Here is a 24,794-nt window from a genome sequence, read left to right as displayed (position 1 = left end):
CAAAGAAGCAGAAGTAGATCTCCTTCAAGAGAGGCTACAAGAAGTACAAGAAGAGAGAGATCGATAGAACGAGAGATTCCTCAACATTTGAAAGATAGACTAGGTCCAAGAAAAGAATAAAATAGTTTTTTATGTTTATTAAAGTGTGTGTGAGTGTGTGAGGGGGAATTATATATGATTACATTAATGCTTTGACTTGAATTTAAGTAAAGGTGCCAATATTTCCAAAGGACCTGCCTTCTTAAGGAACTCATGATTCATTAATTCTTCTGCAGTTGCTCTTGATCTAACATCTACGCACAGACAAACAGCCAAGAAGCCCTTGAGTTCACGAGAGAGTTTTTCAGGATTCTTGAGAGTAGGTGTACCATTAGTAGCAATGAGATACAATGCTTTCAAAGGTTCCTCATCCAAGTAAGGAGGTTCGTTTTCAATCATTTCAATAGCCATGATACCAAGAGACCAAATGTCAACCTTGGCACCATATTCCTTTTGCTTCACAACTTCAGGTGCCATCCAGTAAGGAGTACCTACCATTGTAGCACGCTTGTTACGTTGATCACTCAACTTGGCACAGAAACCAAAGTCACTGATCTTGACTTGACCTTGAGCATTCAACAAGATGTTATCAGACTTGATATCTCTGTGGAGAATGTTTTGAGAGTGCAAATGCCAAAGACCAGCCGTAGTCTAGATTATAAGAGTTAACTTGCGCACTATGGTCAAATAAAGCAACAAACCTCGTGACAAACAGTAGCAATTTGTTGTTCAGTCATGGTATTATTATCAATCACATCAGTTAAAGCACCACCTTCCATGTACTCCATAATCACCCAAAGGTCACTGTTTCTAACAAGGAAACTGTCGAGATAATTGACAATGTTGGGGTGTTGAGATTCCTTCATTACCAAGATTTCAGTCACAATTAAATCCTTACGGGGTTGATGAGCCAAATCCATTTGCTTAATGGCCACTTTGGTATTGGTAGCCAATGATTGAGCGACATAGACAGATCCAGAAGCACTATAGAATGTTGAATATAAATATAAATATGTGTATATTTAGCTTACCCTTGTCCAACACGTTTTAATTTCTTGTACAAGTCATTTGGATCGCCGGAAGTAACAACACTTCCTATAAAGAGAGAGGTCAAAAACACAGAGAAGGAGTTTATGTCACTTACTGAGTTGTTCCATCACTTGAGCTTCTGTCATTGTACTGATACGCTGTTCAACCTTCTTTTTAGGAGCAGAGACTTGTTGAGCAGCCTTTTCTCTTTCGCGTTCACGGTGCTCTCTTTCTCGCTCACGTTCACGCTCACGTTCACGCTCGCGTTGACGTTCTCTTTCACGCTCCTTTTGTTGTTGTTGATCACGTAATCTTTCTTTTTCGCGTTGTTGTTCCTTCAATTGACGCTCTCGTTCACGTAATTCGACTTCTAACTTTTCACGTTCGTACATGATACGTTCATCATACGTGGAAATACTAGAGGTGCGAGCAGGCATGATTTTTTGAGATTTGGATGGTTCTGGTCTAGGTGCATATTTGTTGTCTTGTCTTGGGTAATTCTGCTATATAAATATATGGCATTAGCTATACTTGTAGTATCATAAATCACTTACAGGAGGTGTGCGATCAATAGGTGAATGGTGACGAGGATCAATAGGAGACTTGGGCTAGAATACATATAAATATATATGTAAATATCAATAAAAAGGGTATTTACACATCGACACTTACAGAACGAATAGACAAATCGTCCATCATTTCATTCATGTTTCTTTGAATAGGTGGTGGGGGAGCAGGACGAGAAGGAGCAGGACGATGAGGAGCACCGCCGTTCGCTGAAGATTCGTTAATCAAAGCAGCCCAGCGATCATCACTCATACGCTCCACAGCACCCTTCAGGTTTGAAGTACCATATTCTTCTGCCTCGCGTTTTGTTTGCTCGGTATAGAACTCCAAGACATCCAAGACAGCTTGAGGATTCTTAGCAGCATCTTCAGCAGTAATAGCTGAACCTTTCAAGAGTTTTGTCCATTGATCAGGTAGACCCTTATTTTTGATTTTTTTTAATTACACGAAATTTTGCTTTGTGCTACACTTACTGTAAATGCGCCTGTGTTGGGATCAAAGCCTACATGAACCTCATGAACGAAATTGGTTGGACCTGATGCACCCACTGTAGATCTCTAATATGGCCCATTTAATCATTGACTCACGACATAAACCAACTTACATTGTAGATTTCATCCATCCAAGAATAAAGATCTTCATCATTTTTACATGCAATATAATAAGTTTTGTCCTTGGTAGCTATTTCGAAACAATAAGGCTTCAAGTCTGTTCTTGTTACTGATGTGATTTCCTTTAGAAAAATCAAGGCTACACACTGCCCTGATTGCTAAAAAAAAAAAGAGTCTGAGATGAACAAGATGATGAGTTTGGGTTACTTACTTCATTACGATGAAAGGTCAAGGCTTGATCTCTCAAGACACAAAACCTTTTAGACCATATCCAGGCTCTAAGCCCATCTTCCTTGACAGACAAATAACCATCTTTAATAATTTCGGTCATAATAAGCGTATATTTTTAAAAAGAAAAACCTGTCAAACTAGAATTTGAGCCTTCTTTCTTTCTTTCTTTCTTTGACTATAAGTTTATATATTTATAAGAAAAAGTACGCGTAAATAGGTAAAGACAAAGAGGACAAGTGAAAAGAAAGGTTGCAAAAAGAAAGAAAGAAAAAAAATAAGCTCTTTCGATATATTTATATTCTAATGGCACTAATAAATTCATTATCATGTTAAATTATATAAATATTCAGTCTCCTTTTTGATGTACCACTGAGTTAGGCTAAGTGTAACATTAAATATAGCAAATGTATCCCGACTTCATTCTTGCTCTCTCTCTCTCTCTCCTTTGCTTTGTATTTGAATTGAGGAAGTGCAAGCTATAGAGAAAAAAAGCCAAGACATACTGACCATGAATGAAGGACATTGTTTATTGCCAGGATAATCAAATGCTTTACCCCACAATCGTATAAAATGGTTTAACAATCATCGGGTACAGGTCACATTGTAAGTAAGCATTTCTTTGTGTAATAGTTGAACACGGAATAGAAACAGGAGTCTATCTATGCCTTGAAGAAACTAATACATGCCATTTCTCAATGCGCTTGTCTGAATAAGAATTGCTTGCATTAAATTCAAGCAAAGGGTCTTGATCTTACCAATCAACTGCATTTAAGAAAAAGAAAGTCAGTTACTGAATGCCAGAATAGTACTTGTACTTGTAGTTTTTTATCAAGATGAAATAGTACTCAATGCATCGTTTACTATCAATACAAGTCAGTGGGATTTTTTACTGCTTAGATAAAAGCATGAAAGAAAGAAAGAAAGAAAAAAGGGAGAGAGAGAATTACGACTATGACTACAGACATGAAACGATCCATTTTTATATTATGCATCTTTTTTGATATCATTTGTATTGATTTTATCATCAAAAGTGTTGTCTATATCAAAGTTTACTTTATTTTCTACAGAAAATGTCAAACTGCTCTTTAGTGTTGTTATTATTTTTGAAGCGTGTTGCACACTTTGTTGTTATTATCATTCAAGAATGTTACACGGAATATGCTTTTTTTTTTTGTCCCTGAATCTTCAAAGTAGAAAAAAAAAGAGGTGATGGCTGTGTTTAACATGATCAACAACAACAACAAAAAGAGAATGACGGAAATATTAAATAGATAATAATAACAATTGTGCTTATAAGACCCCCCTTTTCTTTGTCTTTTATGTTTATATACACCTCCTTCTACTTTTAGTTATTCTCCCTTTTTCTGTTCGTTTCTTTTTTCTTTCATTCCTTTCATCCCTTATTTAAATTCATTTCGTCTTGTTTTCTTCCTCTTTCTTCTTTTCTATACGATGTCACTTTTAAAATCTGGCCAAACTATTCAAACTACTGGCAATAATTTAGTGGGTCTGTGGAGACCTTCATTTGTCAAAGTAGATCATCGACTGTTCGTTTATGGAGGTGGAGGAAACGTCACGAATGATTTACACGTCCTTAATTTATATGATATGCGATGGGAGACAGTTCAAGTAAGCCCTTTGTATACATCATTGCGTATTCATGTCTCTTTTTATAGACTGCTAAAGGAATACCTCCATACAAAAGGTATGGCCATACTGCGACACTGTGGAACAATTGCATCATTATATTTGGTAAATTCTATCCTATCAGTCTATAAGTTTACTGATTCAACCATCAGGTGGATGCAATGAGTATCAAGAATATTGTAATGACATTCATATTTTTGATATTGAAAAGTCATCCTGGTTCCAACCTGAAATCGATAATGTCGTACCTGCAAGATACTTGCATAGTGCGTCCGTGTACGACGACAAGCTGTTTATTTATGGAGGATTTGCAAAGAATTCGAATTGTTCGTATCTAACAAACAACTTTTCTTCCCCCCCCTCCCTCCCTCATAACTCATGTATGATATAGGTACTTATGTGTTGGACGAATTAAGCGTATTGGATCTCAAGACGTTCACTTGGACAAAATATCACGGTGTTCCTCCTCGTTATAATCATTCAGCAACCCTGATAGGACATAAAATGTATATTTATGCCGGTAAAGACGAACATGGTGATACGATTTCCGATTTGTTTGTTATCAATCTAAACGCACCACCCTATACACCACATTTGGTCTTTAGTGGATCAACCTACTCGCAAATGGTATTATTAAAATCACAACATTTCTGTGAGGCTGTTTGTGGTAAATTACTTGTGTTTGGAAGATACTTGACTCAAAACACACCCCATGAGTCTATGTATGGACTATGGATGCTTGACTTGGACACGTTAACATGGGAAAGACAAGAACGCAATGCTCATTTTGAAGTTGGAGGCTGGAACTATTTCACTGTGATTTCTCAAGACGGACTAAACAACTTGTTCTTTTTGGGCAACACAGACCCATTTCGACCTCAAGGCTATGATCATTTCAGGTAAACAAGAGAGCAAGCGATTCGGAACTTATCATTTTATTAAAAAAGGAGAACTATAGAGACGCACTTGTAATTAATAGTGAAACACTGGGTCTGTATGATATTCCTGCCCTCAGTGTCTCTTGCGAATTTTCACAATTGTTGAATAATCCAGAATTATCAGATTTTGTGATTGTGCCAGCCAATGGTCAGGCTTTTCATGTGCACCAAGTGATTCTTGTTACGCGCTGGCCGCATTTTAGGAACATTTATAAATCCGGAATGATGGAAGCTACACAAAGACGCATGGAAATACCAGAGCCTTATGAAGTCGTCTTGGTCTTTCTCAAGTATCTCTACAATGATCGACTGGACGAAAACGAATCTTGTAGTAATATATGTCATGTTTTAGTGCTAGCCAATATGTATTTACTTCATCGACTGAAAAAGATCTGTTGTGAGCAACTCTATCGCCAACACCTTACGATTGAAAACTGTGGTCTCATCTTCGAAAAAGCCATCATGGCAGAAGAAACAGGCTTAAAACTATTGACACTGGACTTTATGTTCCGAAATTTAGGCTATGTGCTAAAATCAAATATTTTACTGCAAATGTCACCGAATATTCGCATGGAATTTCTGGATGCAGTGCCTGAAGATGCGGTTTTGGAAATACATCAGCGTTCCATTCATACCATAAATCCATTAAGCAGTCCAACCATTCACACTAAACAATATCATACCCGTCATTCTAATGCATCCTTACCGCATAATAATAGCAGTAATAATATCATCTTAAGGAACTCACAATATATACCTGTTGAATCTTCTTCTACAACCACTCCTCCTACTTCTTCTTCTTCTTCCTCTAGTAATCTAAATACCTCGTCCACAACTGCTGTAGGTGTTCAATAATCTTTTTAAAAAAGAAAAAATAAAATAAAAAAAGGCTTCATAAGACTATGATTGTATAAAGTATATTTAAATAGATGTATGTTTCTACCAAGCTGCTTCTGTGCTTGTGCTCATTAAAAGAGGGGGAAAGTCTAATCAAAGATTAATGATGCATGATATAACACTAAAACTTACTTTTTCATTTGAAGATACATGAACCATGGCATGATTTGAGTCTATAGAATCATCATCACTGCTACTATTACTGACATGTTGCTGCTGTAATAAGCTTGGAGGTTGAAATCCATCAAGATATTGATAGCTTGATTCTTTTGGTGACTGGACAGCCTGTTCTTTCAATGGTTTTTGAATAACATGTCTATAGAGTAAAGTAGATCCTTGTGAATGTGGATTCTGAGCCCAATACAATATTAATAGTTTGTACAAGTTGTATTTCTTCCTAGAGAACAAGAAGAGATCTGATTCGATCCAGTGATCCAGCACTAAGTTTGATCAGTCACAACAAAGCACAAAAGTATAGCTTACCTTGAAACGAGCCATAGATGAGCCAATATGTCAACCAAGATTCTAGTTGGTCATTGTGATCTTTTCGATTACTTTTGATAAGTTTCCAACATTGATAGGTTGGATACAGGACACCTAGTAAATTCAAGGCAAGTTTTGTCTGTTTGTTATAGGCACGTACAAGGCCATAGCCTAGACCACTACTGGCACTGGTAAATAACAATGTGGGATATACACCTTTACGAATAAGAAAACGATAGATTCCAAATGAACTATAGACATCTTCCAAGGAGCGTACGCGGCTACTAACAGCCTTGGATACAGGTTCAGTTAGAAATGAAATGTTGATGGGTGCCATGTCATTCAGACTCGCTAACCAGTATTCAATTAGCTTTGAAGTAGCATCATGCTTAAAGGACATTATGAATACTAATAAAAAGAAGGGCAGTGTGTTACTAAAAAAAAAAAATATGAATTTATTTTATGATGACATGTGATTCTGCTAGTTTCCCATACTGAAGTATGTCTATCATAGTTATCATGCCTTTGTCTATAGAATGTGCCAAAAGATAGCCTGTTGAAATCAAGGCAGCAATTATGGCTGCATACATTACAAGAATAGAAATAGCTTGCTTTAGAATCAACAACATGGCATCAAAGGGACGCAGATTTAACTGGAGTCGTTTCACATACACCGGATTCAATGCCTGACTCAAGACATCGATATCTCGATAAGAAAGTAACAAGGTATTGCCTAACACCTGCCTTGAATGAAGTTGAAATTCAAGGTAACTAACAAAATGACTATAATTCAGTTCAGAAATATAGAGTTCAAAATTCATTTCGTTTAGAAATCGCTTCTCAAGTGCATTGATCTCTGCAGTCGAATAAGCGAAATGAGTCCATTCTGACCAGTCTGAATTCAACCAAGTGACATCCGCTCTAATCGTATCATATGTTAGGACAGCACACTAGTTCAAATGTGGTATACTTGCACAAATTTATCAGCTATCACAATACTGGCTATAAACAAATCTCGAGAATTCCAGGCATGAGCAGGCTTCTTTTGTTGAAAGAATTGATCAATATACCATAGACAGCAAATCAAAGAAGAACAAGATATTTGCGCTTTAGACAGTGTCTTCCGAATGAAATTGACATTCCTTCTGTAGTTTGACATGTCTGCTAAATTCAGAGTGATAAGGACTAAATCATTGGTGACACCATTCATCCAACTCGCAATAAACGAAGCAGTTAAATCTATACTTGATCAATTTCAAACTAGAATAAATAGCTTGTTTTACCAATAAGTTCATAAGGAATAGGAATATAGTTGCCATGCATGCCTTCACTTTGAACGAGTCCTAACCAACGACGAAACGCAGTGACTTGTCCGTAGATCTACTTTACAGTAAGCAAAGTGCGAACACACACACACGATGACTTACAGAGTTATCTGTTAAATACTTTAGTCTGTCTCTTTCAGACTGTTCTTTTCTCTGTAAAGAGCGTTTATAGTTTTTTCTTGTCATAAGTGAAAAAAAAAAGACGAAAAAAAAAAAAGAAAAAAAAATTAAGTCCAGATTAAAGCAGCTCAAGTGTGACAAAATATCACTTTACTTTTGTAAACTTTTAAGAAATGATTCATGCTTCTCTACTGACTCTTCTAGCCTATCAATCACTTGCTTGTTTAGCAGAAATAAGAGCTGTTTACTTGCTTCTTCACATTGGCAGACATGTCTGTTGATTTGATTGTCATAGTATTGATAAAGACTGTTGATTTGAGAAAGTGAAGTTATTTTATGTAATTCGAGATCATTTCTCAATTGCTCTAATTCTTTCATGATGTCAGTAGTCTTGAGTGAAGTGAGTTCTGTCAACTTTTGATTGACATCATGCATATGTTCATTCAGTTGCTTTATGGTGTTTAAGTCATCTTGCTTCTTTTTCTGTTGACATTTTGATATTTTAATGATACTGTCTATAGATATTTCAGTCGAGTGAATTCTAACCTGCTACTTACAATGCAAGAAGAATAAACCAAATACAAAGAAACAAAGCAAAGGTTTTTGATATAATTCCCAACAAGAAGAACACAAGGATTTCATAAAGAAATACGAAATAAACAGCGTTCGTTTTATATATTTGACCAACAATGAACATGCTGCAATTTGATTGTATTCGTTGCATAATATAGCTATACACACCCCTTGCTACGCTTTCACCAACCCCCGTTTCCATTTTACTGTGTGTTTTTTCATTCTTTTTTTTTATTGTTGCATAAACAATATGAATACACTTTTAACAACACGCGGCTTAACAAATAAAAGACTATTGAGTTTAACTAGCTCACACTTTATCAAGGTAGCAGTTTTTTTTCTTATTAGAAAACAAGTTTTTTATACTGATGCCAACCATTTTAGTCAACACCTATTTTATACAAGAGTATTAGTCCTTATGGTGGTTATGGTTATAATAATAATGACTATGATAACACATATGGTGGCTCTTCTATGGGCTCGAGTGGTTGGGGTTCTGGAAGCGAACGCCAGTCTTTGCCCAGAAACACGGTACATGAATTACAGATAAACTAGGGCATACAAGCTGACGCGTACAATGTTATATAGATTATTAAATTTGTACCTCAGCAAGAAGCATGGATTGTTGAACGTATGGGAAAGTTTCATAGAATGTTGGAGCCTGGTTTAAACATGTTGATTCCTTTTATTGATCGTATTCGATATGTTAAGAGCTTAAAGGAAACTGCTATTGAAGTTCCTAGTCAAAGTGCCATTACACAAGGTAAGAGGAAACACTTGGCATGCTCCAACTTATAAAAAAAAAATAGATAACGTCACATTGGAATTGGATGGTGTCTTGTATTTTAGATGTGTTGATCCTTTCAAGGTAAACTGAAGAGAAATCATCATGGTATTCATGATAGTACGTTAGGCTTCTTATGGTGTAGAAGATGCAGAATTTGCAATTACTCAACTTGCTCAGACAACGATGCGTGCAGAAATTGGCCAAATGACATTGGATCGTACTTTGGCTGAACGAGCTCATTTGAATGCAAATATTGTGGATGCAATCAATTCTGCTGCTGAGGATTGGGGTATTCGTTGCTTAAGATACGAAATTCGCAAGTACTACAATTCTAAAAAGAAAGGAGAACGATCCATTAACTTGTTTTTTTTTTCTTTTTAGGTGATATTCATCCTCCTTCTAAAGTTGTCGAGTCAATGCATCAACAAGTTTCGGCCGAACGAACAAAAAGAGCACAAATTCTAGAATCCGAAGGTGCTAGACAAGCTGCTATTAATGTTGCTGAAGGTCGTAAGCAAGCTACTATTTTAGCATCTGAAGCCGAAAAAGCAGAACGAATCAACATGGCTGCTGGTGAGGCTGAAGCTATATTATTGCGCGCTAAGGCTTCTGCTGAAGGCATTGAACGTGTGGCTCGAGCCATTGAATCTAACCATGGCAACGACGCTGTTTCCATGACAGTGGCCGAGAAATATGTGGATGCCTTTGGAAAGATGGCCAAGGAAGGAACAACCATGATTGTCCCTGCATCCACAAATGATGCTGCTTCTATGGTGACACAGGTACCGAATGATTTTATATTTGGCTTTTGTAACCCCAATTCTATTTTTACTTTTAGGCATTGGCGATCTACAACACTATCAACAACAAAAAGAGTCCTCCTCGTAACGCACCAACCACTCCTTCTTCGTCATCAGAACACTTGAAAGAAACGGTTGCTAATATGTTAGAACATCCCGACAAAGAGAACATTTCCAAGCATTTGCATGATCAATAAAAAAAAGAAGAAAAAATTCCTTTGTTAGCATAACAAACCGAATGAACTAAAGTGGCAAAATTACACAATAGAGCTTTTTTCATCAATGAGACGGTTTTGCCTTGTAAAGGCTAATTGAGAAAAAAAAAAGCGAGAAAAAAAGAGACGTGAGTGAGTGAGTGAGCGATAAACGATTTAAGCTCAACCTATGGTTTGCGTTCATGATTACTTGTTTAATCTTGAAACTTGTATGGGTTATACTTTTTGAGTAATAAAAGCTTACAAAATTTTATGCGTTTCTCCTCTTTTGCCTGTTATTTTAATCACAGGCTGCTTTAAATATAATTCCGCTAATAAAAGACTCGTAACACATAATATATGAAATCGAAACCTCCAAGGATTGAACAAACCAGTAAAAAAAAAAACTGCTCTTTGTGACTCCTGCTCTTGTGTTATTTATATGCATTTCAAGAATTTAGGTAGGCTTTTTACGCTCTACTCCTTATCATCTATCAAAGAAGAAGTAGAAGAAATAAATCAAAAAAGAAAATATCTTTATGCATGTCATTTGGGATTATATATTGAATAGAGTCCGACTATCGTACTAGAGAGAAATAAGCAAGATAGAAAGAGAGAGAGTTTGCAATGATCATGTTTGCTTGTGCGCACAAATAGAACATTGACCACTTGTTAAACCCCTCTTTTTTAGTTTTGAACAACCCCCACTCCTTCTCGTTAAACAACCTCCATATTTGAATCTTTAGACAACATTGGAACAATCTTGCTTTTAAACCTTGTCAATTAACATAGTGAGAAAATAATCTACTTTCAGATTAGCTACTTTTTTTAACATAAAAAGGTCGGGGTAAAGTAGAAACAAGAAAAAAAAAAGATGTTGGTAACACCTTGTCAAACAGTAAATTAAACAGATATGAAAAAAAAGAATGCTGTGCCTCTATGGAATCATTGGTTTGTATTATTTAGTCGCAGCTTTGGTTCTTTGGCTAGCAGGATAAGGTTTTTTTTTTCTTATAAGAGTCCTCATTTTTCCTTTTTCTTTTTTCTTCTTCTCTATATTTGAATGCTTTAACCTCTCTCTTTTTTTTTGTCTTGTAAAGATCTATACTACTCACTCCTTATAGTACATTCGCACTTACAAGACCCCCTTTTCCTTCCTTTTTATACTATACAAATAGATTATACATACACTCTTTTTGACAAACAATCTATATCAGATTAGTCTTTTCTCTATCTCCTTTCAATCAGTGTAAAATCTTTCTCCTTTTTTATTTTATATATTTTGCAGTAATTTAGTTTCAACATGAGTCAACAACATATACCTTCTTCTGAATACCAAAACAACTTTAATATCGGTTCTTATCCTTCAAGCAAGCTTGACATTTCGGATCAATCGATTGTTTACCCAGGTATGGAATATAAAACTGCTCTCGAATTCCCTTTAATCTTGTTTTTTTTTAAACAGGTTCATCATTCTACGTTTCTCCAATGACAACCACTCAACCTTCACCTTCTGCTTCTTATTATTACGATAATCATTATCAACAACAACCCCAATTCATTCAACAAGGCAGTCCTGACTCTTCATTCATGTCTTCTTCTCCTCCACCTCACCAAGGTAAAATGAGCACTTGCTCTCCATCTTCTATCATGATCCAAGACCCTCCCATGTTGGTTGCTTCTTCTTCTTCAACTACTACGGCATCCACTATGTCTTCTTCATCGGTTGAATTTTTGAATGAAGCGTTTGCAAAGGCTTCTTCTTTACCTGAATCGTTTTATCCCGAGTTCCTTCAGTACTCCAAGGAGACTTACGAACAATCCACTGGTGGTGGACCTAATCGCAAGAAGCAAAGAAAAGCAGGCGACGGCAAGGATGAAGAGGGTAAGCTTCAGCAAAAGAAAGATGAGTCTGATAATGAAGAAGAGAACAACAAGTAAGTAAACACATAATCCCCAATCAGCATGGCAAACTCACATAAATATAAAGTAGCAATTTGTCATCCACTGAACTTCGTAGACAAATTCACATTCAATCTGAGCAAAAAAGAAGAGCTCAGATTAAGGATGGTTTCGAAGAATTGAGAAATGAATTGCCTGCTTGTTTAAATAAGAAGATGAGCAAGGTTGCTTTATTGCATCGCAGTAAGTACAATGTTGACTTTATGTTCTCAACTGACTTGGTTCTTAGCTGTACAACATATCCAGCACTTGAAGGAAACTCAAATGTCTATTCTGTCTGAATTAGAAAGACTTGTCCACGAGAATGAACAACTTCGCAAGTAAGTTGATATATATATAAAAATAGATTGTCAGTTATTAATAATTTATTTAGGTTCCAAGAAAGTGTCCTTCAAAAGCAAGCCTTGGAAAACATGTATACCATGACGAATATGTAAACTATATTCGCAAACAAAACTTCACTTGAACATACTTGACATTATTTATACAAAGGCTCTTTTTCTTCAACACAATCACACACACACACACACACACACACATATATATATATATACATAGTATATTCTTAATTTGCATCTTTTCAACTGTTCTTTCTTTAGAAAATTCACTTTACTAATTAACACATTAGCATTTCACTCTTCTCTTCCAACGTTTTTTTTTCTGTTTGACACAAGCACATTCCCCCCTCCCCCTATTCTTATAGAGATTTCTACACAATCTTCTCACTTTCCCCTTTCTGTTTTGCTCCCCTTTTTCCTTTTTTTTAAATAAACTATTTCTGTGGAATTAAATGACATAAAGTGTGCCACCTAAGAAAAAATATCATGTGCTCTAGAGATGATACGATTTGTGCTTCTTTTTGACAGATATCGGTCTAGAAACAATTTATGTGGTGTTGCCACGCTTAGTACAATAGTTGTAAACAAATGAAATTGTATTCTGAAACGTGCGTCTGTGTGTTCAAGCATGTACAACCTTTTATTTTGCAACTAAATCAGTCATACTAAATTGGTGCATTGAAATAAACTTTCTAAGCATGATCATGAATAGACTCAGACAGAGAAGGACTACGGTTAATTTGAATCGAAGGCGACCTTGCAATATGAGTCGAATGATTATCTGAAGATACGGACGAAACAGTAAGTGCAATATTGCCATGGCTGGGAATATCTAATGGTGATACACTCTCGTCTTCTGTAGGTTCTACAATAGCACCATAGTTCTCAAAGACCCAAGCATCTGAACCATTGGGGTCCAAGCCTCGTAAGAAATGCGCCTTGGTCTTTTCCCAAAACTCAGTAAGCCATTCAGCATCTGCACAATGCTCTTGGAACTTGATTCTTAATGCGTCGGGATGACAAAGTTGCTGAGAAGAAGGTTGTCTTCGATTGGCTATCAAAGCGGGCGTATGGTTTGTGTAAAGACGATTATTGACCCAATAGAATCCTTGCCCTTCAGGCCGTATTTGAACAAATGCAACACCTGATTGATGGATATACTGGTCGTATTTGTAGACTTCTTTGATATAGGAATATTCTAGATCCACGTTTTCTTCCTTTGCACGTTCAAAATTGAAGTCAGCCTCTACGTCTAACACAAATTGTAAATGGCGCACGAGCGCAATCTCATAAAACTGCGCGGGAACATTTATCTTGGATTTGGCTAACAGTTCATCGACCGAAGGAGGTGGTACAGCCATCGAAATAGGCACAGGGCATTGAAAAGGATTGTCATTTTCAGAGTCCTCATAAGCCTGATCCACTGAACCTTCGACAAGTTTGAGTCCACACCGTTCTGCTTGTCTACTCCAGTTCTGCAAGAGTTCTTGAACAAGTTGGGCTGTGCAACCTAACCAATTCAATTGAAAGTGGTAACAGTTATTGGGATTGTGGATAGTGTCATAATGTAGAATAGCCGTTTCTCGACGGTCACTTTTTTTGTACGGGTCAACATCAATGATCATCGACCGAGACATGGGGAATTCGATGCGCTTGACAGACGTGGTGGACTGTATGCTGGGTACTTGGTGCAGTGTATGGTCACTGTGCTCTCTTTCCTTATTGGCTAAATCATGATTACCCATAAATGCTTTACGACCCAACTTTGATTTCTTTCTTTCGACAGCAAATTCTTCATGTAGAGCATAAAAGTAATTGCCGTCTAAAAAGTTATGTCGCTTGGTTGCTGAAATAAACAAAGGTGGTTTGCGTTGCATTAGGCTATTACCAAACTGAACTGCTTGTTCTCTAGTAGAAATGTCCTCAATCTGAGCAATAATCCAATCAACGAATTCTGTGCCTGTAAAGACATCATTGAATATTCTAAAATGCCAACGACGGTCCATGATTTTGATCCCAGATTTAGGATCTTGTAACGCAAGTGCAATATCCCGAGATTTGGAATCGCGCGTCAAGCCTTGTCCAACGATAATGGAAGACAGAAGGTTGTTGTGAGATTTTAAGTCTTGCATAGCATTAAACATAGCTAGTTTCATCACATCACTTGCGACATAAGCAGAAGGATCCATGGTTGTTAGCTTGACACCTAGATCAGAGAAACCAATTTCTTTTTTACGTCTTTTTTGCAGCTCCTCTCGTTCTTCGGGCGTCAGCCATTTGGCTTTTCGAATATTTTGAATCCAAGACTCAAACAGCGCAATTCGCTTTTCTTCTTCATCTAAATGATCGTGTAAAGCACCCGTAAAGGTAATGTTATTGGGAAGTGTTTCTCGAGGAATCACAATAAACCGCGCTCTCCAGAAACGTAAATTATCAGTCAGCTCTTCTTGATAACCTGCCACAAGATGATCAAGGTAGTTCCATGCATACAACAGACTAGGGTAATTAAATACAATATTCTTGGGCCGATAGGTAGGCATATTCTTTGGCCAAATAGCACATTTGTAATTGACTTTGCTTACATCAAATTGAATCATTTGAACATAACGACGCACTTCCACATTTTGACCAGACGAATCAAATGTCAATTGATGGACTTGATGACCCATAGATAACCACCAAATCATATTCTTCCATTTCGATTTCTCCTCATCTTGGTTTGTCTTTCCAACAGCAGGAACATTATTTCCGCCTGTAGACACAAGCTTAGTGCTTCCGCCAATAGCCATGGTTGTAGCCAGTGTGGTGGCTGCATTATTATTATTCGATGGACTTCCGCTAGATCTCATCATGGTGATGATATTATCTGCCTCTTTAGCTACAGCAGATGCACTTGAGCCATCCTTATTTAAGCCTCCACCCAAGGCAGAAATCAGGCTATCTCCCTTGACAGCCATGGGCTTAGAATATGTAGAGCTTCCGGTATTATCCACAATGATTTGGAAACCTTGAGCTAACCGTTGACTTAACATTTCAATCAAAAGATTCTCTGTCTTTTTGTGTTCAGACAAGTTTCGATCACCTGCTTGATATAAATTGGTATCTTCACTCGCAGATACTGTGTACATATAATGGTTATATCGTCGAGCCAGTTCTTCGTTGGAGGGGAAATAATCTGTAGTTAAGGGCAAACAAGCAGGCGTCGTCAATGATTTCCAATGAACTACAGGTCCATCTTGTTGTTTGGCTTTAGGCAAAGCATGCTGCCAGCGTCTTAGATGAGATGTAAACAAGTTTTGGTTTTCAATAGGGTTGCAAGGATTAAACAACATATGCTTGTATGGATTGCATCGATTAAAGTTGTGTGAAGGCGATGATCGATTCATGTTATTTGCTCCTGCGCCTCCAAAGCTTGTACGCATAAGATCGCTATTACCAGATTGTTTGTGGATAGAGGGAAGACTGCCAGAGATCATGCCCTGTCGTGGTGAATGGTTCAGAGGCTTTCTGCTGAATTCAGAGCGGCTACTTAGTCCTTTGTTATTAATAGGCACAGGATCAACCGTGCTTGAACTAACAACAGCATATTCATCTTCCTCAGTATTAATCGCATTTGTGATTTGTAAGCTTTGTTGAGGTTGGGATTGTGGTGGTGTTTGCGATGGCAGTTGTCCTTGTGCTTGTTGTTTTTCTTGTGATGGTGGCTGCTGCTGTGCTTGTGCTTGTTGCATTTGTTGTACTTGCTGCTGTTGTGCCTGTGAATGCTGTTGTTGTGCATGAAAATGATGGTTTTGTTGTTGCAGGGCAATATTGTTATATTTGCCACCATCCATACTATTCATGGTACCTCTACGTATAGATCGAAATCTATAGTTTGCTTCTTCCCTACCATTGAATGTAGGTGAAGCCTTAAAAGAATCCCACATATTTCTGTCCTCTTTGCGAGGAGGCACATTATTCGTGTCAAAAGGTCCTTTACCACCAAATTGTTGAGAATGAGACAGGACAGAAGGAATACGACGCTGTTCTCCAGGATGATGCCAAGTCTAGCAAATACATTAGAATATAGAATAAGTATACATTGACACTTGCCGTTGTTGATTTATGCCTTGCATTCACGTTTTGCCAAGTATCGTTATTTATGTTCTCAGGTTTTTCAGGACTGTCGAATGAGTTCTTGGAAGAATGAATTCCTTTGGTTATTTTTGATGCATTAGGTGGTGGACCGGATAAAGGACGCTTATTAAATCGAGGCTCAGATGTTGTCTTGAAAAGAGAACTATCATAGTTTTCATAATGACCTGTTGATCTTTCAAATACGTAACTCTGTTTTTGTTGTTGTTGCTTTGAGTCGGCTGTCGTTGTAAAAAAAGAAGGACGTCGCATACTACTCGACATGTTGGCAGACTTTGAAAGATAAGTTTCACCATTGCTTGTTTGCGAACCTGATTTGACTTCTTGCGGTTTCTCATTTAGACTACTACTGCTGCTTTTTTGTTGCTTATTCGTTCTGTTAGGATTGCATGCTTTCGAGTCAATCAGATAAGGAACAGAAACACCTCGTAAATCATGTTCCATAATGCCCATCATTTGAAGTTCATACATTTTGCATCTTGTCTTGAACTTGTCTTGTTTCAAGAAGCGGCCTGTTTCATGATGATAAAAGCTACAGTCAATCCAGTGAGGTACTGCATAGTATTTCTGAGTAGGTGCATCTTCCGAGTCTCGATAAAGAGGATCAACATAGCCAGTTTTTTGATTCGAACCAGTGTACATGACAGCCTTTTCAGGGGAATTGCCTGCTAAAAAAGGTTTTCTTTGAGGTGCTAATGTATCTAAAGATGTATTCAATTCTGTTTCTCCTGTCTGAGGTGCATCCATATAAGACATCAATGGAGTAATATGGAGTGGTAGGGGCGATAAACAGACTAAATCCATGGCTATACCATTATCTGTCATTCTTTCATTTGTCAGTCGCAACAGTTTTTTGTTGACAGCGAATTTGCCTACACCAGGTGTAATGAAAATGATAGATAAACCTGTACGCATAAGATCTCTGTCTACATAGTGCTTATCGAATGGATTTAAAGCCAAATTGATTGCTTCTAACACATTTCCATCATAGGCCAAGGATATTTGACCACTGACTACTTTGCGTCCATCTTCGGAGCGAAGGAGTACATCTGGTTGAAAATTAAGCTGCTCTTTCTTGAGTGGCCCTATAATTGACATCCAATCATCTGTTGTTTCCCAGTCTGCTAATACTTTATAGAAATCTTTATAGTATCGACCATCTGTAGTTTGGTTAATTAAAGGATCATCAATCTTGGATTCATAATAAATTCGCGTAAACAGCACAATAGACACAACATGGTTTGTTCCTTCGTCTTTCCAACGAGTAAAAAGATGTGGTAAAAAGTTGCTTACAGCTTTTTCAAAGTAGAGTTCACCATCTTCATCAAATTCCCACATCTCCCTTGACATTTGAATAAACAAAAAGAACTTGGCTGAAGCAGATCGAAATATCATTTTTGTTGTTTCTGTAATGTAGCCAGAAGTCATTTGCTCATCATTTGTAAACAGCCTTTTGACAGTTGCCTTAATGGCGCCTGCAAATAGAATTTTTTTTTCATGATAAACACATGTCCCTTTCAGATTTTGTTGAAGTCGCCACATATCACTTCTTCCAAGATATTGTTCTTTAAATGCAAGTTCAACATGATCTAAAGCGACTTGAAGTGGGTCGATCTAACTCAGTTATTAACATGCTTTCACTATGCTTTTCTTTACCAGCTCAACATAGACTTCTTGCCTTGATCTCAAGTTAAATCTATCTGCAATGTCTTTTGAAATTGAAAGCTACAACATATTTGAAAATTAAAATTTATGCATGAAAATAGAAATATAATTCTTACCTGAAGTTGTTGTTGTTTAGCTAAACTTTCTTTGTCAGCAGCATGTCCTTTGACAATAATAGAGTCAAGCTGTAGATTAGGTATATTATCTTTATATTCATCAAAAGATGGTTGTAACTGCTCTGACTGTTGCTGCTGTGCTTGTTGCTGTTGTGATTGCTGCTGTGCTTGTTGTTGTGCTTGTTGCAATTGTTGCTGTTGTGCTTGAGATTGAGATTGTGTTTGTTGCAAAGGGCTGACATGATCATGCTTTTTAGGATCTTGATCTTGTTTCAAGTTATTGTTTGTTTGGGACTGCTGCTGTTGCTGTTGGCTTTGTTGAGTTTGTTGTTGTAAAGCAGTACGGGGACAGTGGATCCGTAAAAGTTGCCCATCCCGAAAGTTTGAAAACATCTCGGGATTGACAACAGCATCATGGTTATAAGTGGATCCTGGATCGTGTATCCATAACACAATAGGCTTTTGCGACAACAAAAAGCCCCGAGGAAGAGTGTTGTTTGTAGCTGTGGGCATCAAAATACAAAAGAATAAAAAAGAGAGAAAATAGGCTTATTTTAAGCTTATTTTATTTATGGCCTGTTGCTATAAAACTCGGAAAATAAGGTACTAAAGACAACAATGGAAATGACAAGTAACAAAATTATCAAGGAGACAAAGCCAATCAGAATGCGATTCCGTCTTTCTCTTTGGCGCAAAATGGCTTCAAAGTCAATTTGTTTACCTACTAGCGTTTGTTCAAGTAAGTTGAGATCATCATCAATCACATAGACCAAGTTGCCTTCTTTTACTATGACAGGCCATCTTCTTCTGTATCGCTCAATCATAATATTCACTTCGTTTCGCATTTCAGATAGTCTTGCAAACGTTGTAGCCAATTGCCGTAAATCTTGGTGAATATCTTGCACAATTTTCATCAAGTCTTGTGTTTGTTGATCGTTCTTGCGAACACCTCTTTGCATTAATATTTGGACGAAGATAGAAGGAGAATCATCTCCTGTAGAACTAATAGCCCTCTCCAAATCAAAGGGTGTGGCAAGTGGATTGACAACTTTGATCTGTCTTTCAAACAAGACAGAAGTAAAGCGCTGACTTTCCAGTGTCACATTAATGTATTTTTCCAACAGATCCTTAAAAGACCTCAAAAGCATCTTGAACTGTTGGTTTCGAAGGTCCAGATCAGATAATGTAGGTTTCGATGGTTCAATCATGGCCATTGCTTTTCGGATATAATTTGTACGTTCAGTTGCCCTTACTGTTTGTGTTTCGAGAATGCTTCGGTTTTTCTGAGCTATTGAATCTGCTTCGGATGCATGTTCATACACGGCTTTTTGTGCTTCTTGTATTCTTTCAATGTGCTGATAACACTCTTCAATATTAAATCGTATATCGCTTGCAATGTGCTCAAAGTTTTTATAGTATCTCACGTCCAAAATATTGTCAATGTCTACCAATGTTCCATTACTGCTTGTGGTTGTGTGAGCAGTGAGTGGCGGAGTGAGGATGCTATCGTCACTGTGGTCGCGCTGATGCATATTGGATAAAGTAAGAGGCTGTCTTTCATTGCTGGTATCAATCATTTATCAAGTAGATTATGTGTATAAAAAGAAAGAAAAAGAAAAAAATGAACAAAAAAAATGGTCTATTCAATACATGCTGTTTATATATATATATATATATAAAAAGAAGTGGGCTTAGTTTCTTTATTCAACAATTACCAAATTTTGATTGTTAAATATCTGAAAATACACTACTGCTACCATCAGACAATGGGGAAGAAGGAGCCATGTTTAACATTTCTTCGCCTGCTTCGAAAAGATGCATAACATGCTGTAGTCCATATTCTATCTGAAGTCCCAAGGGCTCATGTTTCCCTTGACTCTTTTTGATTTCATTATTGATAAGTAACGGTATTTGTATGATTGTTTTTGCTATCCTAAACGATAAATAAACTCGGCGCCACACATCAAAATACGACAGACTCCTGATTTCTTCTTGAAGTTCGTATATTTTCAAAAGCTCAAATTGAATAATGCCATAATACTTTCTTGAGGCTGATAGCGTTGTTAGTGTGATATGACTTGTCTTGTTTGACTTACATAGTATAATGTCTCTTATTTTCAAAATACCTGCTTCGACAATAGACAAAGAGTCATCATTCATCTGAATAAATGTATTTGCTTCGTTCATTGCGCCTAAATTGATAGCGTTAACGGTTTTGTGTAAACATTTATAATACTTGCGTATAACTGTGCGTAACGTCCGGAATTCCCCATCCATAATTTCAATATAAAGCTTATCATTCATTTCAATAACAGAAAATATGCATACTATAATTTACCTGTTGAATCACTTGCTGAAAGATATCAATAGCATTGTCTTCCGAACAACAAGGAAACTGACTCAACTGTCCAGTTTTCTGTTGCGTATCATAAGTAAGTTTTTTGGTAGGCTCGCTCAAGGTAATATAAGCTGTAGATAGGACTAGAATTCCATGTGAGTCTACATATCCTTCCTATACTTTTGTATATATATATTTTTGTTCTTTTTCATGCCTTAAGTATTACTTTGAAAACTCTTTGTTGCATTTGGATGAGGTGGTACAAATTTGTCTGGATGACAAATCCTACTTTTCTAGTTGATTTGAGCAAAATAAGTATAGCAAAAGTTTCTTTTTACTCTAATATATGCCCTTCGAATGTCGTCTATGGTTGAGTCTTCTGTTAAACCTAGTACTCCATAATAGCTATTTGCAGATAGAATAGCATCTACAAGCGCATACTTGTCTTCTGTTATTACCGTCATATTTCAAGTAAAAGAAAAAGAGAAGAAGCAGGATAAAAGAGAATTTACCTATCGTTTATGTGTTTTAATCTATTCGAAAATGGTAACGACAATCGGAAATTACTACAAATTCCATACAATTACTCGGAGATTGAACCGTGACAGATCCGATACTATTGAATATGAATTGCAGTAATTTTTCTTATTTGTCTTGGTAGTATGCATTTACTTTTTGACTGTAGTGAATTATCCATGGTATACAAATCAATTAACTTTGTTTTTGCGTTTAATGCACGTACCTTTTTTTTTATATGATTTTTAATTTATCTAAATATGGTTGCACATTATAGACATTGTATATCGATGCTTAGCATAGTTAGACATGGATGCATCATATCAAACTTTGAAAAGGAGAGAAACGTAAAGGCTAAAAATACATTTCTATAAAAAAAATTGACTCCTATATCATTGTTGTCGTGTACATGGTGGCTCAAAAAGGGGAATAGATATGTTTTTATTATGCTTATTAAATGTTGGTATAAGGGAAATATAAATGTAATTTTTTTCCAGAAAACAGAGGGTATGCTATAAATTATTTTACAATATGATTTCAGGTTGAATCCAACCATTTGTTTTCGTGACCCAGTCAGATTCTTTTTCATATGTTTTGAGACAATCTAATAGACTTTGAATGCTTGATTCTAATCTGTACAAATCACCTAAAGGTAAAGTTAGTAAAAAAAAAAAAATCAGGAGAAAAAAAAATACTTGCCTTGTCCAAGAATAAAATGAACTCGAATCCTGGGTTTCTCTGTTTGATGAATCTTGGTCATATGGCAAACAAATGTGAGTGGCGAAGAATCAATATTCATAAGACCACTCCAAACAACTTTTCCATGAGGATACATTCTTCCTGTAAGCTTGCCATGAAAGCACTAAAAAGACATGTAAATAAATGATTATGAAAAAGAGAGACTCACTTCTTCGAGCACTTGATGTAATTTGCCAGCTGTTTCATATTCATGTTTAGCAAAGCATTCAATAGCAATCGTCTACCAATATGAATATAAGGGAAATAAAGCAAAATAAAATTTACCTTTTCAGGGATTTTTCTTTTAAAATAACCACAGGTTTTTGTCCACCAGGTTTCCTGTTGTTGTTGTTGTTGTTGTTGTGAATCATCTTTTGAACATAGCCACCATGTACTCCTTGTTGTTTTTTCGTCATGCATTGCAAAGGTTGTTTCTATATTTTTTGTCATGATAAATACATCAGCTGCAGATTTAGAACCTCGCGTTTCTTCGGTCTGGGCCAATACACCATCGTCCGGGACCCAATGACGAGGCGAAGAAGAAGAGAATGAGCTCATAGGGCGTTGATGCATGATAGGACTTAAAATGGAATAAGAATCATTGTTTTTCTTTTTATCAGGCACCATGACGGTTGAAGAAGACGAAGAGGACAGTTGTTGGAACGTAGTAGTGCTTTTAGGTGTAAGTGGCATATCGAGTGTTCTGCAGCATGACATGGTATCGACAGAAGATTCATAAGGTGTTGAAGACAAAATGTAAGAGTCCAAATCTTCATTACCATGTCTTAAAGAACGAAGAGGAGGAGTCATAAGAACATCATCTGCAACAACAGATGATCTACGGAGAGGTAGACTGAAAGAACCTAACAAAACTATATTAACTCAATGTTTTACAAGACCAAGCACTTACTATGGTTCTCTGGTGTTTGTTGTTGTTTTAATCTTTTAGATCTTTCTTGTAATAGTTTGCATGTCAATTTCTGCACATTGCATCTAATACAGAATGAGATTCATATATTTATCTGATAAACAGCATACCCATATGTAGACAAAGAATTCAATAATTCTTCTTCTGTCTTTTCTCGCCAAAGCACCTTGAGTGTTTCCCATATTCTGCCGTCTAGTTCAAGTTTTCTAGTAATCATGGACCTAATAATTCAGGGTCTTGAAGAGGATCATGACGAGAATAAGGTTGGTGTAAGAATCTCAATTCTGTTCCTAAAAAGGATTTGTTTGTCAACCAAGGATGGTCAAGTATTTCAGCCATCTAAACAAAATGAGTAAGCTGCGTATTTGTATATTTTTAGCATACCGTCATTCTTTTTGTTGGATCAACAACAAGCATACGCTTTATCAGGTCTCTTGCATCTGCTGAAAGATAATCGGGCAAACTTCTGTATCGACCTGTTTTGATTTTTGCCAACAATCTTCCCATATGTTCATCGTCAAAGGGCAAATGACCAGTCACCATAGCATACATGATAGCTCCACAGGACCATACATCTGTTGCTGTACCGTCGTATCTTTTCCCCTAAAACAGGAAATATGTCAATACATAAAAGGGAATGAATGCTATAACCTACTCTCACAATCTCTGGACTCGCATAATGCGGGGAACTAATCAATAAAAAAAATTAATATATAAAAATATATATCTTTTGTTTTTTTTTTTTGTTTCGCTTACCCGCAACTTGTTCTGAGTAACGTATTGGGTGGCTGCATAACAGCCATACCAAAATCTACAATCTTTAGATTCTTGCTCTTGTCCAACAAGATATTCTCTGGCTTCAAGTCACGATGACTGATATGATGTGCATGACACCAATGCAATGCTGAAATCAATTGAGCAAATAATCGACGAGCCTCAGACTCTGGTAGACGGCCTTGCGTGGCCAGCATGTGAAATAACTCGCCTCCTTCTAGATATTCCATCACAAAATAAACATAAGAGCTATCTTGAAGTACTTGACAGAGATCGACAAGGTGTGGGTGATGTAGTAATTGAAGAACAGCCAATTCTCTTTGAACTGATCTTGCTGTTGTACTGGAGACTGTTAATTGACTTCTAGAGATCATTTTGATTGCAACTTTTTCACCCGTTTGTTTATGAATACCGAGTTTAACACGACCTTGAATATGCAATTAAAGTTTGTTAGTAAAACACACACACACACACATACATATACACATATCAATTTTAAACAGAAAAAGATGTAAAAAAAAAGGGGGATATTAATGAGGAGAATGATGAAAATAAAGTTTATTTTTCACTTTCGAGAAGGAGAAGGGAAAGGGGGGGAGGAGGAAAGCATAGGGATCATTTCAAATAAGGAAAAATCATAAAAAAGGAAAAAGAAAAGGGACATGAATATACTAAGCTTACCCGAAGCACCACGGCCAATGGTTTTACACAAGATATAATCACCAATTTCTTTCTTCTTTTTGGATACGATGGGTAGTGTTTGTGATCGTTTATTTACATGTTTACTGCTATTTTCTTGTTGATTTGTATGGCGTGCTAAATAATTGATGAAAGCCATTGTGTTGTTTAAAAAAAAAAATTAAAGAAAAGAAGAGAGAGAAGGAAAGAAGAAATAAGGGAAATTATTATTTATATAATACATGAGAGTGGCTTTTTTTGTATGTACATACATACAGTCTATATGCCCATATAAAGCGCCACTCTTCATTAGAATGCAAGATGACTAAAAATAAAAAATAAAGGGGAAGAGGGGGAGATAACTTC

At 36.6% G+C, this 24,794-nt stretch overlaps 10 protein-coding genes across 10 annotated transcripts; 3 read left to right on the top strand and 7 right to left on the bottom strand.

Annotated features, from left to right (window-relative positions):
* Positions 1–131: 131 nt before the first annotated feature.
* Positions 132–2,728, bottom strand: B0P05DRAFT_493665 (kinase-like domain-containing protein). The gene is made up of 9 exons (XM_051575353.1): positions 2,458–2,728; positions 2,240–2,404; positions 2,109–2,192; positions 1,741–2,055; positions 1,623–1,676; positions 1,184–1,571; positions 1,071–1,134; positions 741–1,023; positions 132–690 (listed from the first exon to the last, which is right to left on the bottom strand). Exons 1-9 carry the CDS (start codon positions 2,575–2,577, stop codon positions 184–186), a joined length of 1,980 nt encoding a protein of 659 aa, XP_051433566.1. The 5' UTR covers positions 2,578–2,728; the 3' UTR covers positions 132–183.
* Positions 2,729–3,791: 1,063 nt separating this feature from the next.
* On the top strand, positions 3,792–5,966 carry B0P05DRAFT_547641 (uncharacterized protein). The gene is made up of 5 exons (XM_051578915.1): positions 3,792–4,106; positions 4,154–4,229; positions 4,277–4,450; positions 4,516–5,023; positions 5,083–5,966. The coding sequence occupies exons 1-5, from the start codon at positions 3,930–3,932 to the stop codon at positions 5,915–5,917; spliced, it is 1,770 nt and encodes a 589-aa protein (XP_051433565.1). The 5' UTR covers positions 3,792–3,929; the 3' UTR covers positions 5,918–5,966.
* Positions 5,967–6,859, bottom strand: B0P05DRAFT_547639 (TB2/DP1, HVA22 family-domain-containing protein). The gene is given in 4 exon segments (XM_051578914.1): positions 5,967–6,046; positions 6,057–6,059; positions 6,092–6,399; positions 6,443–6,859. The coding sequence occupies 4 exon segments, from the start codon at positions 6,840–6,842 to the stop codon at positions 6,002–6,004; spliced, it is 756 nt and encodes a 251-aa protein (XP_051433564.1). The 5' UTR covers positions 6,843–6,859; the 3' UTR covers positions 5,967–6,001.
* A 21-nt stretch (positions 6,860–6,880) lies between these two features.
* On the bottom strand, positions 6,881–7,967 carry B0P05DRAFT_547638 (uncharacterized protein). Its single transcript, XM_051578913.1, has 4 exons — positions 7,870–7,967; positions 7,726–7,822; positions 7,417–7,681; positions 6,881–7,363 (listed from the first exon to the last, which is right to left on the bottom strand). Exons 1-4 carry the CDS (start codon positions 7,951–7,953, stop codon positions 6,898–6,900), a joined length of 912 nt encoding a protein of 303 aa, XP_051433563.1. The 5' UTR covers positions 7,954–7,967; the 3' UTR covers positions 6,881–6,897.
* A 701-nt stretch (positions 7,968–8,668) lies between these two features.
* B0P05DRAFT_547632 (uncharacterized protein) lies at positions 8,669–10,492 on the top strand. Its single transcript, XM_051578912.1, has 8 exons — positions 8,669–8,785; positions 8,845–8,991; positions 9,049–9,223; positions 9,270–9,328; positions 9,374–9,563; positions 9,629–10,029; positions 10,086–10,354; positions 10,430–10,492. Exons 1-7 carry the CDS (start codon positions 8,711–8,713, stop codon positions 10,242–10,244), a joined length of 1,206 nt encoding a protein of 401 aa, XP_051433562.1. The 5' UTR covers positions 8,669–8,710; the 3' UTR covers positions 10,245–10,354; positions 10,430–10,492.
* Positions 10,493–11,544: 1,052 nt separating this feature from the next.
* B0P05DRAFT_588503 (uncharacterized protein) lies at positions 11,545–12,640 on the top strand (the record flags this gene model as incomplete). Its single annotated transcript, XM_051582666.1, has 5 exons — positions 11,545–11,650; positions 11,707–12,178; positions 12,235–12,386; positions 12,433–12,523; positions 12,577–12,640. The coding sequence occupies 5 exons, from the start codon at positions 11,545–11,547 to the stop codon at positions 12,638–12,640; spliced, it is 885 nt and encodes a 294-aa protein (XP_051433561.1).
* A 345-nt stretch (positions 12,641–12,985) lies between these two features.
* Positions 12,986–18,995, bottom strand: B0P05DRAFT_547628 (uncharacterized protein). The gene is made up of 4 exons (XM_051578911.1): positions 18,457–18,995; positions 18,332–18,400; positions 16,634–18,289; positions 12,986–16,587 (listed from the first exon to the last, which is right to left on the bottom strand). The coding sequence occupies exons 1-4, from the start codon at positions 18,967–18,969 to the stop codon at positions 13,234–13,236; spliced, it is 5,592 nt and encodes a 1,863-aa protein (XP_051433560.1). The 5' UTR covers positions 18,970–18,995; the 3' UTR covers positions 12,986–13,233.
* B0P05DRAFT_547627 (uncharacterized protein) lies at positions 18,996–20,073 on the bottom strand. Its single transcript, XM_051578910.1, has one exon. The coding sequence runs from the start codon at positions 20,031–20,033 to the stop codon at positions 19,026–19,028; it is 1,008 nt and encodes a 335-aa protein (XP_051433559.1). The 5' UTR covers positions 20,034–20,073; the 3' UTR covers positions 18,996–19,025.
* Positions 20,074–20,097: 24 nt separating this feature from the next.
* Positions 20,098–21,595, bottom strand: B0P05DRAFT_153647 (uncharacterized protein). The gene is made up of 5 exons (XM_051573091.1): positions 21,133–21,595; positions 21,021–21,087; positions 20,795–20,937; positions 20,697–20,748; positions 20,098–20,648 (listed from the first exon to the last, which is right to left on the bottom strand). Exons 1-5 carry the CDS (start codon positions 21,256–21,258, stop codon positions 20,185–20,187), a joined length of 852 nt encoding a protein of 283 aa, XP_051433558.1. The 5' UTR covers positions 21,259–21,595; the 3' UTR covers positions 20,098–20,184.
* Positions 21,596–21,722: 127 nt separating this feature from the next.
* Positions 21,723–24,786, bottom strand: B0P05DRAFT_597862 (kinase-like domain-containing protein). The gene is made up of 11 exons (XM_051583162.1): positions 24,432–24,786; positions 23,733–24,177; positions 23,632–23,665; positions 23,361–23,579; positions 23,198–23,315; positions 23,087–23,168; positions 22,959–23,041; positions 22,334–22,911; positions 22,218–22,289; positions 22,010–22,172; positions 21,723–21,956 (listed from the first exon to the last, which is right to left on the bottom strand). The coding sequence occupies exons 1-11, from the start codon at positions 24,586–24,588 to the stop codon at positions 21,835–21,837; spliced, it is 2,073 nt and encodes a 690-aa protein (XP_051433557.1). The 5' UTR covers positions 24,589–24,786; the 3' UTR covers positions 21,723–21,834.
* Positions 24,787–24,794: the final 8 nt, after the last annotated feature.

The sequence above is a fragment of the Gilbertella persicaria genome, assembly GCF_025201335.1.
Source record: "Gilbertella persicaria strain CBS 190.32 chromosome Unknown B0P05scaffold_27, whole genome shotgun sequence".
Lineage (NCBI taxonomy): Eukaryota > Fungi > Mucoromycota > Mucoromycetes > Mucorales > Choanephoraceae > Gilbertella > Gilbertella persicaria.
The sequence above is the reverse complement of the archived record's forward strand: the minus strand, read 5'-3'. Positions and strand labels throughout refer to the sequence as shown.

Bases quoted from the DNA above. Each gene is read 5' to 3' on its own strand.
- B0P05DRAFT_493665 (XM_051575353.1), bottom strand. From the start codon at position 2,577: ATGACCGAAATTATTAAAGATGGTTATTTGTCTGTCAAGGAAGATGGG. The intron at 1,677-1,740 runs GTAAGTGTCGAT...TATGTATTCTAG, and splicing joins ACGATTTGTCTATTCGTTCT to CCCAAGTCTCCTATTGATCC. The intron at 691-740 runs GTTTGTTGCTTT...CTTATAATCTAG, and splicing joins TTGCTACTGTTTGTCACGAG to ACTACGGCTGGTCTTTGGCA.
- B0P05DRAFT_547641 (XM_051578915.1), top strand. From the start codon at position 3,930: ATGTCACTTTTAAAATCTGGCCAAACTATTCAAACTACTGGCAATAAT. The intron at 4,107-4,153 runs GTAAGCCCTTTG...CTCTTTTTATAG, and splicing joins TGCGATGGGAGACAGTTCAA to ACTGCTAAAGGAATACCTCC. The intron at 4,451-4,515 runs GTTCGTATCTAA...TGTATGATATAG, and splicing joins ATTTGCAAAGAATTCGAATT to GTACTTATGTGTTGGACGAA.
- B0P05DRAFT_547639 (XM_051578914.1), bottom strand. From the start codon at position 6,842: ATGTCCTTTAAGCATGATGCTACTTCAAAGCTAATTGAATACTGGTTA. The intron at 6,400-6,442 runs GTAAGCTATACT...GATCAAACTTAG, and splicing joins CATCTATGGCTCGTTTCAAG to TGCTGGATCACTGGATCGAA.
- B0P05DRAFT_547638 (XM_051578913.1), bottom strand. From the start codon at position 7,953: ATGACAAGAAAAAACTATAAACGCTCTTTACAGAGAAAAGAACAGTCT. The intron at 7,823-7,869 runs GTAAGTCATCGT...ACTGTAAAGTAG, and splicing joins AGTATTTAACAGATAACTCT to ATCTACGGACAAGTCACTGC. The intron at 7,364-7,416 runs GCAAGTATACCA...TGATACGATTAG, and splicing joins GTGATAGCTGATAAATTTGT to AGCGGATGTCACTTGGTTGA.
- B0P05DRAFT_547632 (XM_051578912.1), top strand. From the start codon at position 8,711: ATGAATACACTTTTAACAACACGCGGCTTAACAAATAAAAGACTATTG. The intron at 9,224-9,269 runs GTAAGAGGAAAC...AAAAAAAAATAG, and splicing joins TCAAAGTGCCATTACACAAG to ATAACGTCACATTGGAATTG. The intron at 9,564-9,628 runs GCAAGTACTACA...TTTTCTTTTTAG, and splicing joins TTGCTTAAGATACGAAATTC to GTGATATTCATCCTCCTTCT.
- B0P05DRAFT_547628 (XM_051578911.1), bottom strand. From the start codon at position 18,969: ATGCCCACAGCTACAAACAACACTCTTCCTCGGGGCTTTTTGTTGTCG. The intron at 18,401-18,456 runs GTAAGAATTATA...AATATGTTGTAG, and splicing joins CTAAACAACAACAACTTCAG to CTTTCAATTTCAAAAGACAT. The intron at 18,290-18,331 runs GTAAAGAAAAGC...TAACTGAGTTAG, and splicing joins AAGAAGTCTATGTTGAGCTG to ATCGACCCACTTCAAGTCGC.
- B0P05DRAFT_547627 (XM_051578910.1), bottom strand. From the start codon at position 20,033: ATGATTGATACCAGCAATGAAAGACAGCCTCTTACTTTATCCAATATG.
- B0P05DRAFT_153647 (XM_051573091.1), bottom strand. From the start codon at position 21,258: ATGACGGTAATAACAGAAGACAAGTATGCGCTTGTAGATGCTATTCTA. The intron at 21,088-21,132 runs GTAAAAAGAAAC...CAAATCAACTAG, and splicing joins TTCGAAGGGCATATATTAGA to AAAAGTAGGATTTGTCATCC. The intron at 20,938-21,020 runs GTAATACTTAAG...ATGGAATTCTAG, and splicing joins TGCAACAAAGAGTTTTCAAA to TCCTATCTACAGCTTATATT.
- B0P05DRAFT_597862 (XM_051583162.1), bottom strand. From the start codon at position 24,588: ATGGCTTTCATCAATTATTTAGCACGCCATACAAATCAACAAGAAAAT. The intron at 23,666-23,732 runs GTAAGCGAAACA...TTTATTGATTAG, and splicing joins TTACTCAGAACAAGTTGCGG to TTCCCCGCATTATGCGAGTC. The intron at 23,316-23,360 runs GTATGCTAAAAA...CATTTTGTTTAG, and splicing joins ATCCAACAAAAAGAATGACG to ATGGCTGAAATACTTGACCA.